The sequence below is a fragment of the Muscardinus avellanarius genome (genome assembly GCF_963383645.1).
Source record: "Muscardinus avellanarius genome assembly, chromosome: 2".
Lineage (NCBI taxonomy): Eukaryota > Metazoa > Chordata > Mammalia > Rodentia > Gliridae > Muscardinus > Muscardinus avellanarius.
Window position 1 is genome coordinate 32,705,551 of NC_137787.1, and position 12,451 is coordinate 32,718,001.

Here is a 12,451-nt window from a genome sequence, read left to right on the forward strand (position 1 = left end):
TTGACAATGTGTCTCTGGAGTCCAAGCACTTAACCATATGCTATACCCCTGTATGCACATGTATGTGCATACTTGTAGGTGGAGAGGGTTGTGATGGAGATTTTTTTAAAACTAGATCATGGTAAAACACATTTGGAAGCCACGGGTCTGGAAGCTTCTGGATCCCCTCCAAGGCCGACCCCTAATTTTAAGATGGCTATAACTGAAACCAGTTTCTATTGAAGGTGGGATTCTCAGTACCCATGAAGTGGGTGACACAGGCTGCAGGGAACCTGGGCCTCACCTTAAGTAAGCGGGAGAAGTGTCCTTCCACTGGGACATATTGGGAGGTGAGAGAGGCTAACCTGGGCCTGTTCTTGGCCTGCAGGCCCAACGGGGCACCTCTGTGTTCCTGTAGCTGGCTACAGGCTGCACTTTCCCCTCTGAGAGCCAAGAGCACATGCCTTTATTAATCCTTTATGCCATCCTGCTGGGTGAGCTGATGACAGGCATGGCAGACAGGAAAATGTGGATACCTGGGGCCCTGGCAGAGAGGGCAGCTCAACCTGCTGGCTGCTCCCACGGGCTCTGGGTTGGGCCCGGAGCCTCAGGTGGTTCCCGTGAGTTCATTTTGGCAGGCGGCAAGGGAGCACTCTGAGATCTAGTGCCAGCTCTGCCGAGGGCGCAGGGCAGGTGCCCAGAGGGGAGGCGGTACCTGACTCAGAAGGGCGGGGCCCCCACTCAGAAACAAGGACGGTGGGAGGGCTTCCCTGCCTCACCCTCCTAGGGAGAACAGAGGCTTGTCCCAGGCCTGTGCCACCTGGCAGGGCAGAGGGGAGCAGGGATCCGGCCATTCCCCCCTGCTTTCCCGCAACAGGGTCCCTCCCGAGCGAATAAATGCCGGCTACAGATGTGGCTTCCAGATGAAAATGCAGTCTCTTCGCCACTGACATCTGGAGGCCAGATTCAGACATAAACCAATTACTTTATTATCGTGAGGGTACTTTTTCTTCCCTAAATCAACAGCCACAGCCCTCTGGCCTGAAGAGTCAGGGTCTAATTGAATTTGGGTGGGTGGCATGTGGTTATGATTTGTTTTTGAGAGACTGAAGTGATCCTTTAAAAAAGCATATCCCTGGAGGAGTTGTCCCATGTCCTGAGGTAGTCTGGCAACACAGCAGGGACCGGGTGGCAGGGGTCCGCAGGGTTTCTCACTCAGAGCTTTGTCAAGGACAGCTATCCCCTCTGGCCCTTCCCAGGGCTCCGGGAGTCCATGGGAGTCAGACCTGGAGAGAAAGGCAGTCTTACCTGTCCAGTCACAGCCCAGCACCTCCAGCCTCATCCCGATGCCCGCCGGAGACCACCTCTCTGGGTACACCCGCACGTACTGTGCTGGAACGGGGTCGAACCTTCGGATGTCGGGGGTATCGTAGTGCATGTTCCCTTCAAACAGCTGCAAGGAAACAAGTCACTCAGCCCTTCTTGCATGGGACCTCTCCCCTCTCGCCTTCCCCTGCCATATCCCCGGAAGGCAGCTTCATGGTTGGTTCACGGGACATTACGATCAATGAAAGCTTCATTCCAGACCAAGGTTTTCGCTCATTTGAAAAGTCATTAGGGGCCCAGAAACATGGCCAACCGAGAGCAGATGGAAGCGGCAAGCGTCAGGTGATGATTTTTAACCTGGGCTGGACACCAAGGACTTGGGGCAGAATGAGCCTCCAAATTTGTATGAGGCTGGCCTTGGCTACAGAAGAGAAGGCAGCATTGGCCATTCTTGATCATTCTGAATTTCTTGTTTTTTTGACAAAAAGAATGCTTCTTTCTCCACTGCTTGAAAGCCTAGACTTAGAAAGCCCCATTTGACCTACAGTTCCCAGTTCACGGAGAAAAGGAAGCGAGTGGGAAAATGGCCACTCCCTTTTCTAGATTAAGGACAACATCTTTTGGTCATACTTGGGTGGTATGAGATGGTCTCCCAAACTTTTGTTTGGAGGAGGGATGTCTATCTAGAGAAACCTCACCTAGAACTCCAGTGCATAAAACTGATGACAGCGAGGTTGCCCTGGGTGAAACTGGGTGGGGACGGACCCACCCAGAGCCACCTTGAAGCCTCTCATCTAGGGAAGGGCAGGTGGCTAGGTGCTGTGGCCAATTAGCTTCTGAGATGCTGTGGGACTACCCTTTCTGCCAGGTGCCCTGGGTCCACAGTTCCAATAGGGGGCGCTGTCTCTGACCCTGGTCAGCTCTCCTTGGGGAAGCCTGCTCCATCCATTGAAGGTTTCAGTTATAGGCCCTGAGCCTTTGTAAGCTTCTGGAATTGTTATTTGGGAATTTATACCAACACTGCAAAACCTCCAGCCCAGCCCTGGCCTCTGCATTTGGAATGGAAGCATTCACTTAGCAAAGGTGGCTGACCAGAGACAGGCAATACGCCTTTCCTTTTTTTAGGCTCTGATCTTTGGGGAGCGGAACAAAGGGTAGCTTAGAAATAAGGATCAGAGAGTCTGGCCCACCAGGAGATGGGTCTAAAGAGGGTCAGAGGCCTGGTATGTCCTCTCCCCTTCTCAGGGCTCCTCGTGCCCCTAGTTGAAGGCTGGCCTTCACTTCTCTGATGGCAGGGGTAGGCTCTTTTGGCCTGAACTTTTGGCCTGGAGTAAGTTTCTCTTGCTTCTTCCCAGCCTCAATATGAGAGGCAGGAAAGATCTAAGCAATCAAGGCTAGGCAAACATAAAGGAGTGCAGCAACCTTCAGAAAAAGTTATTTTTGGAAGTAAACCCCTAGTTTCTATAGTTTGGTCTCCAGCAACCACATCCCGTTGGGATGTCTGGCCAATTTCAAGGAAACTTTATCTGAAAGAGGGTGTGAAGGACGTTGAACTTTATAAACAGGCAGTGTGAGTAGAGGTTAGGCATTTGAGTTTTTGAGTCAGACTTATGGTTTCTGAATTGTGGCTTGATCATGGGTAAACTCTGTGGCCCTGGATATGACACAAACATCATATCATCATCTCTAAAATGGGAATGACCAAAGGGTCAGTCTTGTTGAGAGGCTCTAGGGAGCAGGAGATGGTCTAAATAAGGTAATAAACAGTGTGCCTGGCACAAAGCAGTCTCTGGTCTCTCAGTTGATATTTGTTTCGTTGGATTTCATTGGATGACAGCTGTCACAGGGGCTATCTGCACCCCAACTTTCTGCACCCCACTTAGCTTCACTGTGTGGGGTAACATCAGAGTCCTTAGGAATGACCTACCTTTGGCTGCTGGGTCCGGGGGTCCTGGATGTATTCCCAGTCCTTGCCATTTAGGCTGTAGGAGATTTTGAACTTGCGCACAAATGCCCTGGCCTCCACTGTGGTGATGCTGTCTCCCCCGCGGGCTCCTTGGATGATGACGCCTTTCACTGTCTTGGGCGCTCCCAGGTCCACCTGAAGCCACTCCTCACCTGGCTGGGCCTGAGGGATCCGAGGGAACCAGCCCGAGCGGCTGCTGACCAGGCGGGCAGCGCTGGGGCTCCAGAGGTACTCTCGGGTGGAGGAGGCAGAGATCTGTGAGTCTGCGATGAGGCCCGAGAGCATGCCCAGCATGTTGGAGCACGGGGCATCTGTGGAGAGGGAAGGAAAACACACAAGAGGTCATGGCTGACCCCATCACCTGGAGAGTTTCCCCTTCCTCACTAGAAGGGATCTGCAAAGAAAGCCAACTCTCAAACACATTGGATCGGCACTGATTTCTTTGCGTTTTGAGGTGGTATAAAAACCTGAACTTGGAGCCCAGGTTCATGCACAGTCTGCCACTGACTAGTATAACCTTGGATGAATTATTTTATTGTTCTGCGCCTCATTTTCCTCGGATCTAAAGGGGAGCTAACAGCAGCACCTACCTCTTGGGGGTTGTTGCAAGGATTCTTACTTTGTTCAGCCCTAACAGTGCCTGGCATATTGAAGTATTTAAAGGCTATTAACTGTTTACACTTACAGTTCTAACCAACTGTGCATCCTCTCCATGACACCAGTCCCCACCGAACCCTCTCCAGGACCGTGAGCCCAGGGCAGCTCAGCTACGCACTGCATTTCTTCCTGGCTGGTCCTTTTACCTACGAGGTGGAAATCTTCCCTAGTCCGTGTTGGGTCTTTCCTTCTTTTGTGCGGCCATAGCTCGTCTGCCTTGATTCTTTCCCACTACCCCACAAGTTTTCCCCACCCAGTCACCCCCAGACTAACCTTCACTTGCCCCAGGGATGTCACACCCCCAGAAACTTTCAGTCCATAGTAAGTAAAGTCCTCTCTGTCATTTCTTCTTAGAGCACCCTGTTCTTTCATATACATCTTGGCATATAGTTCTGCATACTGGCGTCTATTTTCGGCCCTGCCCACTAGCCTGAAAGTTTCACGATGCCAGAGAGCTCATCTGTTTTGTTCATTGCTCCATCTCCAGTTCCCAGCGTGGGCCTCCTGCGCTGTCTTTGTGGAGTGAATGAGTGAATGGGAAATATACGCACCATGGTGTCAGGCAAGGCAGGGTTTATAGCAAGTATGCCTTAAACACTTGCAAACTGAGTTGTAGATTAAAAAAAAGATCCATTGGGTTGCCTCCCTTTGCCAAATTCACTGGTTCTCTCCTTTCAATCTTCCAAGAAATGAGTCTAAACGAAATCCTTGCTAATAAGCCCTGTTGGCCTGGAACAGCAACATAGAAGGGGCAGAAAACAGTCCTCCAGGCGGGATTAGGGTGGCCTGCTCCCCTGAGAGGGGAGCCAGGTAAAGGTGATAAGAGCAGAGAATTTGTTCAGAGAAAATGTGGGTGTGTGTCTTGGCTCTGCCACCTCCTAGTTGGGTGGTTGTGGTTGAGCTTGGTTTCTGCATCAGCACCTGCCCTGCTCACTTCAGAGGGTTATTATCAGGCAAGATAATGTAGCAGGAAGGGATGTGAACATCGAGAAACTGTACAAATGCAAAGAGTTTGAACTCAATGCCTCACACAGGATTCCAGCTTGGTACACCCCATCAGAGCTGGAATGACCAAGAGGCTAGCCAGCAGGGGGACGAATATACACTGAAGACCTTTCCAGGTTAAAGAAGCAAGCTGACCACTTTGGGTGGAATCCACAGGAAGAAAGGATGGACTGTCCACAAACAGCTGGCGCTTGTGTGGCTACCGTCATCTCTCACGCATACCACTGTTCAGCCTCCCAAAGTTGCCTCAGATCTCACTCTGGTCCTCTCCACTGGAGTTTTAGCCCATGCGGATACCCTGGTTTTAATTCATATATACCCCCCTCACTTCCTCTTTCGGTCCTTCTTGTCACAAGGCCATGGAGCAAGTGGCGACTACTGCCAGGTACATTTTCCCTCTCTCCTACCAAGGAATGCCTACTGCCCTCTGCTGTCAGTCATCCCTTCCTCAGGGAAGTACCCCTTGACCCCTAGGCTTGGTCAGATCCCCTACAATGCACTTCCAGGACCACGAGCCTGTTTATAAATATTTGTTAGGGTTTGAGTTTACATTAGTTATGGGTTTGCTTGTTTACTGATCTATCCACCCAATTTGTCCACAAGCAAATGAAGAACTGGGTCTGCTGTACTTGCCTTGTATCCATGGTGCCTGCAAAGCTCTTGGCCCCCACTTGGGGCAGCACAGAGAGCTGAAAGCAGAGTCTGTGAACTCAAATGGCCTAGATTCAAACCATGGCTCTGCCAATCACTGGCTGAGTGGTCTTTAACTCTTGGTTTGTTCATCTATAAATCAAGAAGCATAGTGAGACCTCAAAGTGTCCTTACAAGGATGGTAAAAGGTAAGAATGGAACCTGGTACTTATCTAGCATCGAATGGGTTTTAGCTATTAGAAATAGTAGGTGCTTAATAAAAATATATTGAAGGAATGAATGAAGGCAAAGATAAAAATCTGGCAGGACTCGAGTCCTTCAGGTGAGCCTCTGGAAAGGTCACCTGGTACAATCATACAGTTCCCCAAAGAGGGAGGAAGCCATCCCCCCGACCCCTATCTCACCTAAGACCCCTCCTCACCTGTGACCCGGCAGCCAAAGAGCTCCAGGCGGAGGGCGATGCCCGAGTGCCAGGTCTGTGGGCGGATCCTGACGAACCTTGTCAGCAGCGGCACGTGGAGCTTGTTTAGAACCACCTCAGTTGCATCGTTGTTGGCTTGAAATACCTGCAATGTAAGACGGAGGTCCAATTACTGAAACCCCGTTGGTGGCGTAGCCACGAGAGCGGGCTCTGCCAGTCATGGGAAAGTTCTGTTGAATTTGATTTTTACTCAAGCTTAAAAATAATCAGTGGGTTTCTTGTGTGTGTGTGTGTGTGTGTGTGTGTGTGTGTGTGTGTGTGTGTGTTTTAATAGAAACAGTGCGAAAAAATTTTCACACTGCTTCAACTTGAAAACAATAAATGGTCTTCACAAACACTTTTGGAGGGAAGGAAAATTTTGCCTCTGGGCTGAGAGCAAGCAGAGGAAGGAACCTTGGAAAAGAAAACACCCCAGAAGCTGGAAAAGAGAGGAGAAAGTAGAATCCATTCAAAAGGAAGTGGATGTGTCATCTTTTAGGCCTAGCAGGCCTCAGTCTCCAGCGTGAACTTGACAACCCCTCTTCCTCACGTTGCTGACATGGAGTGATATTTACAGGGAATTCAGGAATCATGCAAAAAGTGTTTCACGATTGTTTTTGTTAGGGACATCGACTCTTTCCCACTTCATAAATGAGCGGGTCTGTGAAGAGGCCCCAGCGCCTGCATCAGTCAACACTTCTCTCCAGTCTCTGTGGTGGGGTCAGGGTTGCAGACAGCCCCTCAGAATACGGCTCCAGCTTCCTCCCACTGAAGTCCCCACCCAGTACTGAAATCCATCCCTTTCCCCAGCTGACCAATACGTCTCTTATGGGAGGAAAGGCTTTTTGGAGTTGTTTCTGGCCCAACACGGTAGACATAAGTCCTGGCTTACCAGATGGCCCAAATCAATAACGGCCATATGGACCGTATGCTTTTTTTGTGCTCTCTATTAAAAAAGAAAGAAAGAAAGAAAGAAAAGAAAGAAACTGGAGCAAGAGTTTCTTTTGGTTTCCGTGGAAAAGGGTGGAGAGGAAAGCCAACTAGCCAACTATCATTTTTTTAAGTCATAACTGTCAGCTTTAACAGCTAAGGGCCCCATAATCTATTCATGGTCAACGCTCAATACGCATCTTCTCCTGTGTAGCAGAGCTAGATGCTTCAGCTCACGATAGGCAAGACGTGCCAGGTGTTTGGGGGCACTGACAGTAAAGCAGCTGTCCTGTGACATGCTATCAGTGTGAGTTTATAATCCCAACACAAGAATGGCTTTGGGCAAGGGCAAAGAGCTACAGAGATGTTTAGAGGCCCTTAACAATGTAGTTCTTTCTTCTCCCTGAACTGTGAACTCCACTATTGGGCAACCTTGAACCCTCCCTATTTCCCATTTGCTAAGGTCAAATGTTTGGGCCATTTAATAATCACCACGATGGTGTGGGGTAAAGGGTAAGAGACGCTGTACCTTTTGCAACCAAATGAAGGGAAGTGGCTTGCTCAGTACAAATAAAGAAGGAAGCAGGTGTTCCTTCCCCCACCATTTTTAAGCTGTTGTTCCTGGTGCTGAGTTCACCAAGTCAGAGGGACTTTCACCTAGCCCACCCAGCTAGCCACTCCCTCTACTTTCAGGGGAGCCCCAGGCTGTCACACCCCCTCCGCTGCCTTGCTAACAATGGGAAGTACAGAGGAAGGACTGGCCACTCCTGTCCCCCAGGTCCAAGTTTGCTGCTTCCTGTACAGTGACTTAGGGCCAAGGAGAACTGAGAAGACATTAGCTCTGAGGGAGGAGAGCGGAGGAAATGGAGGGAAAGCGGGGTGGAGAAGGCCTTTGGGGAGAGGGCCCAGAGACAGGGACAACCAAACAGCAGGAGGCAGGGCGCCCTGGAGAGCTCTGGCCCTGCCAGTCCCATCTCTCGCTTGTTGTGCTGACCCAGCTTGGAGGGAAGTGATGGAGGAACTGAATCCAAGTTTAAAAAGATGAATCAGTTCTCCCAGAATTCAGCACGAGACAGAAGCTTTTGTTTGTTCTGTTTTATTTTGGCAAGGAGGAAGCAAATGCGGCGCTTTGCTGATTTCGGGAGGGTGCTGTGAGCGGCGGGGGCCACCTCTGGATGTCCCCCGTGGCTGGTGACGGTGTGTATGTGTGTGTGTGTGTGTGTGTGTGTGTGTGTGTGTGGGCTCGGGCAGGAGGCGCTAGGAGTTCATTTGGGGGGTTGTCTGCCACATGAATACCTAATTGGAGAGCTGAGTGGATCTGAACTTGCACACAGCTGCTAATTCACAGCATCCACACCATGCTGGTACGATTTAGAAACACAGCACGCCTTCTGTGCTTTTAATCTCCAGTTTTATCTTCTCTGACCCCTTCATTTTTCAGCCTGGGCAGACAACACCAAGAACCCTTTTCTGTCCTCTCTAAGGACAGGATGGCGTCTTTGGTGGTGTCGGTGGGGTATGGCTGCAGAGAGTATGGGGTGCCCTGCTGCGCAGGGGCTGGTCTTCCTGGGGACACTGTGGCCACAGGCTTTAGGCGAAGCCCTGGATCTCTGCCCACAGGGCATCATTAGGAAGGAGGTGAGCGCGTGTCTGGTCCCCCTACCCTGCCTGGCTGAGGCTTTTGGGAAACGTTGTTCTTCCATTCCATTTGTTCTTCCTTCATTCTCCCTTACAGTAAGGTTCTTTTCAGCGTGGCTTCAAATTCTCCCTCATGTTTCTGGGTCTAGTTCCTTTTTAGTTCCTCATTTACTCTTTTTTTTTTTTTTTTTTTTTTTTTTTATGCAGTCAGTACTAGGGATTGAGCCCGGGGCATTCTATCTCTGAGCTCCACCCTCAGCCCTATTTTTTACCCTTTATTTTAAAACAGGGTCTAAGTTGCAGAGGGCTTCACAAAGTAGCTGAGGCTGGCTGTGAACCTGCGATCCTCCCATCTCAGTCTCCTAAGTACTAGGATTACAAGCCTGTGCCACCATGCCTGGCTCTCATTTACTCTTTTTTATTTTTTTATTTTTTGGTGGTACTGGGGGTGGAACCCAGGGGCTTTTCTACCTCCAGGCTATACTCCCAGACCTATCTTATACTTTATTTGGAAACAGGGTCTCACTAAGTTGCTGAGAGCCTAAGTAGCTGAAGCTGGCTTTGAACCTGTGCGATCTTCCTGTCTCAGCCTCCCAAGTGCTGGGATTATAAACCTGTGCCACCACGCCCGGCTCTCATTTACTCTTGACCTTGTGCTCCTATATGTTCTCTGTGCTCCAGACCCTTTTCTGAAAGAGCAGCCCCTCTCTTGAAATGTCCACCGGCCTTTCACTCTGAGTATGGCAGAGTGGACAAACCGCAAGGAGCTGGGCTCTGTGGCTAGTTAGCTCATAAGGTAGGCAAATATCTCTACCTCTCTCAGGCCTCTATTTCTTCCTCTGTTAGAGAAGGGATTACATGAGGTGACTTGTCAGGTCTTCTCTGGCCCCCAGATTCTAAGCCTTTCTTCCCACGAGCTTTTGTGGTTTGAACGGCTCCACTGTCCACTATGTAAAAGGGCACTTCAGTTACCCACTGTCCCTCCTAGTCTAAGTGCTTTTGTGGACATGGGCTGTGGCTCTTTAAAACACTTCAAGCAGTGCCCAGAACACACATACGCTGAGTGGCCCATTCATGGAAAAAAATAAACTTTGTTGATGTGTTGGTTCAATAACAGTTCAAATTATTAATAACCAAGAGTAATGAATAACAACGCCTTAGTCCTTACATATTGTCTTTCGCCCAGTGATATCAAAGTACAATTTATGAAAATCCATTTTTAATGAAATATTAAGCAGTTTCTATTTCTCCTGACCCAATGGATTTCAAGGTCTCTATTTTTCTCCCTGCATCTACCCTATTTATAGCTGGTAAATGCTATCATATATTATACATCTTTATAACTTTCTCAATGCTTCTGTGGTTTTAGAATCACCCTTCATATGTTTTCTGATCAAATTCCCTGAGATGGATTCTTGGCTTCCAGTCTAGGCACTGCGAGGTAAGGGGCTGTATGCGTGGGAAATGATGCCAGGAAATTGGTTTTATTCCCTATCCTCTGCCGACTCACGGAATCACTATAGGCAAATCAATAACCCTTAGATAGCCTGGTTTCTCCTTCAGGAAGATAAAGGCAATAATAGGCTTGCAGGTAGACACTAAAGCTTTCTAGCCCTTCAGGAGGCTCTGATTCCTGAACAACACCCAGGTAACAAACAGGTCTTTGGACAGTTGAGTGAGTTCAAATTCTGAAAACCTTTGACTCCCCAGTCCCACCTGGAAGCTCCAAAATTTCAGGCCATAACTTTGCAATGAGGTCTTCATAATATTGAGAAAAATCAGTGCATTTTCCATATACATATATGTATATGTATATATGTATCAAATGTAATAATTGAATTTTAACATCTGTTTTAAAAGCTGAATGTCACAGAGGATACACTTTTTTTTCATTTAAGAAAAATATTAATATAACTGCTTTACTACTCAAAGGAAAACCAGGAGTATGTTCAAGGTGACCCCAGCTTTCTGGGGATAGCGTTGATTATGTTGTAATTATTAAATATGTGCACAGGAGTATTTGTTGAAAAAGCAGCTGTGTTGAGCATAAAGATTTCTTCAACTGCATCTCTACAAACCAAGTTGAAAAAACAATTCAGGGCACAAAGTGGTTCGGATAATCCATTTGGTGCCTCACTGAATTCTGAACAGAATCCAACATTTTCCAATTGATTCTTGAGACCTTTGTTTTATTTTCAGTACAGCAGATTCTGAAAACCAGCGGCATTTCATGGATTTTCTGATTTGCACCTCTGGGGGAGGGGAGCGTTTGCCAAGTGAATCGGCTGCCATCCAGCAGCCCAGCTTGGCTGCTGTCTACACCCCCAGAAAAGAATCAGCGTGTGTTGACCATGCCCGTGCGTCCGCATGACATGGGCTATGTGCACATATAATACAATGCAAAATATAAAACAAGTTACTGATGTCCAAATAAGACGCATCTATCTAAAAAGCATTCCCGATGGCTTTTGAGGTCATCTTTTCCCTGTTTCTCAGCCCTTTTTAGTCACGGCCGCCTCTCCTTTGCCGACCCTCCTTAAGTCTTCCTTGAAGGACGTGCTGTGGTCTTACCTTACTGAGAACAGAATGCACTGTGGCCTGCTCAAGGCAGGAATGTTTCTCTGTCTGTCCCGAGTCTTTTTCCTATATACCACTAATCTCCCCTATCCGCATCCGGGTGCCCAGGACAGTGTAGACACTACCCATCATCCTCCCTTCCTCAGGGGTCAGTGAAAAGATTCTGGCAAAGTCTTTGGACTCCTTGGAGCGGAGACACTGCGGAGTTCCAGGAGTTTACCGGCCTGTTTAACCCTCCTAGGCGAGGTGGCCCCCTTGGTGGACAGGCCAGCCTCTCCTCACCTGTGCGCTCTCCAGTCTGAGCCGGGCTTTGACATTCCACTTACATACTCCTGTCTCTTCATTACCTATGGTGTGACCTACTGTTTACTTCCATCTTGCTGCAAATAGCTGAACTCCCCCAGCCCCGGGGACGGAAAGAAAGCAGGAAACATTTTCAAAGACAACTGTGCTGGAGCCCGGAGGTAGAAATTGTGCATGAGATGTTCTTCTCCGTTGCTTTTTAAATAAATATTTCTCTCCACTAATAAATGTTTCATTGCATCCAAAGTTCTCCTTTTCAATCTACTTGGCACAGATGCTCAAGGAGGAGGAGAACAAAGCAGGCAGAAAAAGAAAGGTGGCGGAACGGCGGGGGGAAAAAATGGGGGAAACCGCTGTCAACGTTTTGAAAACGAGTCTCAGATATGAGGTCGTGCCAGCTCATCCCATCCTGAAGCTGGACCAAGAGCCTGTCCTCCCTCCCCCACCCCTTCCCTCGCATCTACTCAACACCAGCCACCGGGCCTGCACATAAAAATAAATTGTTAATCAATGAATGCCATCCTGTTTAATTAATTTGTTGCGCCGAGCAGGCAAAGGGAGGGGAGGGGGCCGCTGCACTGGGGGAAAGTGTTGTGAAGGTAATGGGTTCTGTTTCCTTATTTTTTTCTGTTTGTGAATCATGGTACTGACATAACTCTGTTAAGACTCCCCCTTAAAGACTATAAAATGTTCTTTAAGCTGTGTTCATTCTAGTGGATATGGGAATTTAGCCAGATACAGAATTGGAAGGGATATGTCTATGAGAATATATATATGAAAGAGGGAGAAAGAGCGAGCTCTTAGGGAGGAGAAGGTAGGGACGCGGGCAGGGCAAAGAAGCCCCCTGACAACCAAGCGCTCATTTATGGCTGCGATGACCTCCGCTCTCCTCCCTCTTGACTTTAGGCTGTTTTTGTCATCAGGCAGTTTCCCTGTCATGAAGGAGGAGGCAGGAGCTC

The 12,451-nt window shown here is 48.7% G+C and overlaps 1 protein-coding gene across 6 annotated transcripts in view; it reads right to left on the bottom strand.

Annotated features, from left to right (window-relative positions):
* The window catches only part of NRP2 (neuropilin 2), a gene marked incomplete at both ends in the record, with an annotated part of 114,945 nt that overhangs the window by 49,325 nt on the left and 53,169 nt on the right, over positions 1 to 12,451 (bottom strand). For all 6 annotated transcript variants that reach the window (XM_080688970.1, XM_080688968.1, XM_080688969.1 and 3 more), the window contains 3 exons: positions 1,288 to 1,432; positions 3,233 to 3,582; positions 6,006 to 6,150. In XM_080688970.1, coding sequence (XP_080545096.1) covers positions 1,288 to 1,432; positions 3,233 to 3,582; positions 6,006 to 6,150 — 640 coding nt within the window. The remainder of the gene's footprint in view (positions 1 to 1,287; positions 1,433 to 3,232; positions 3,583 to 6,005; positions 6,151 to 12,451) is intronic.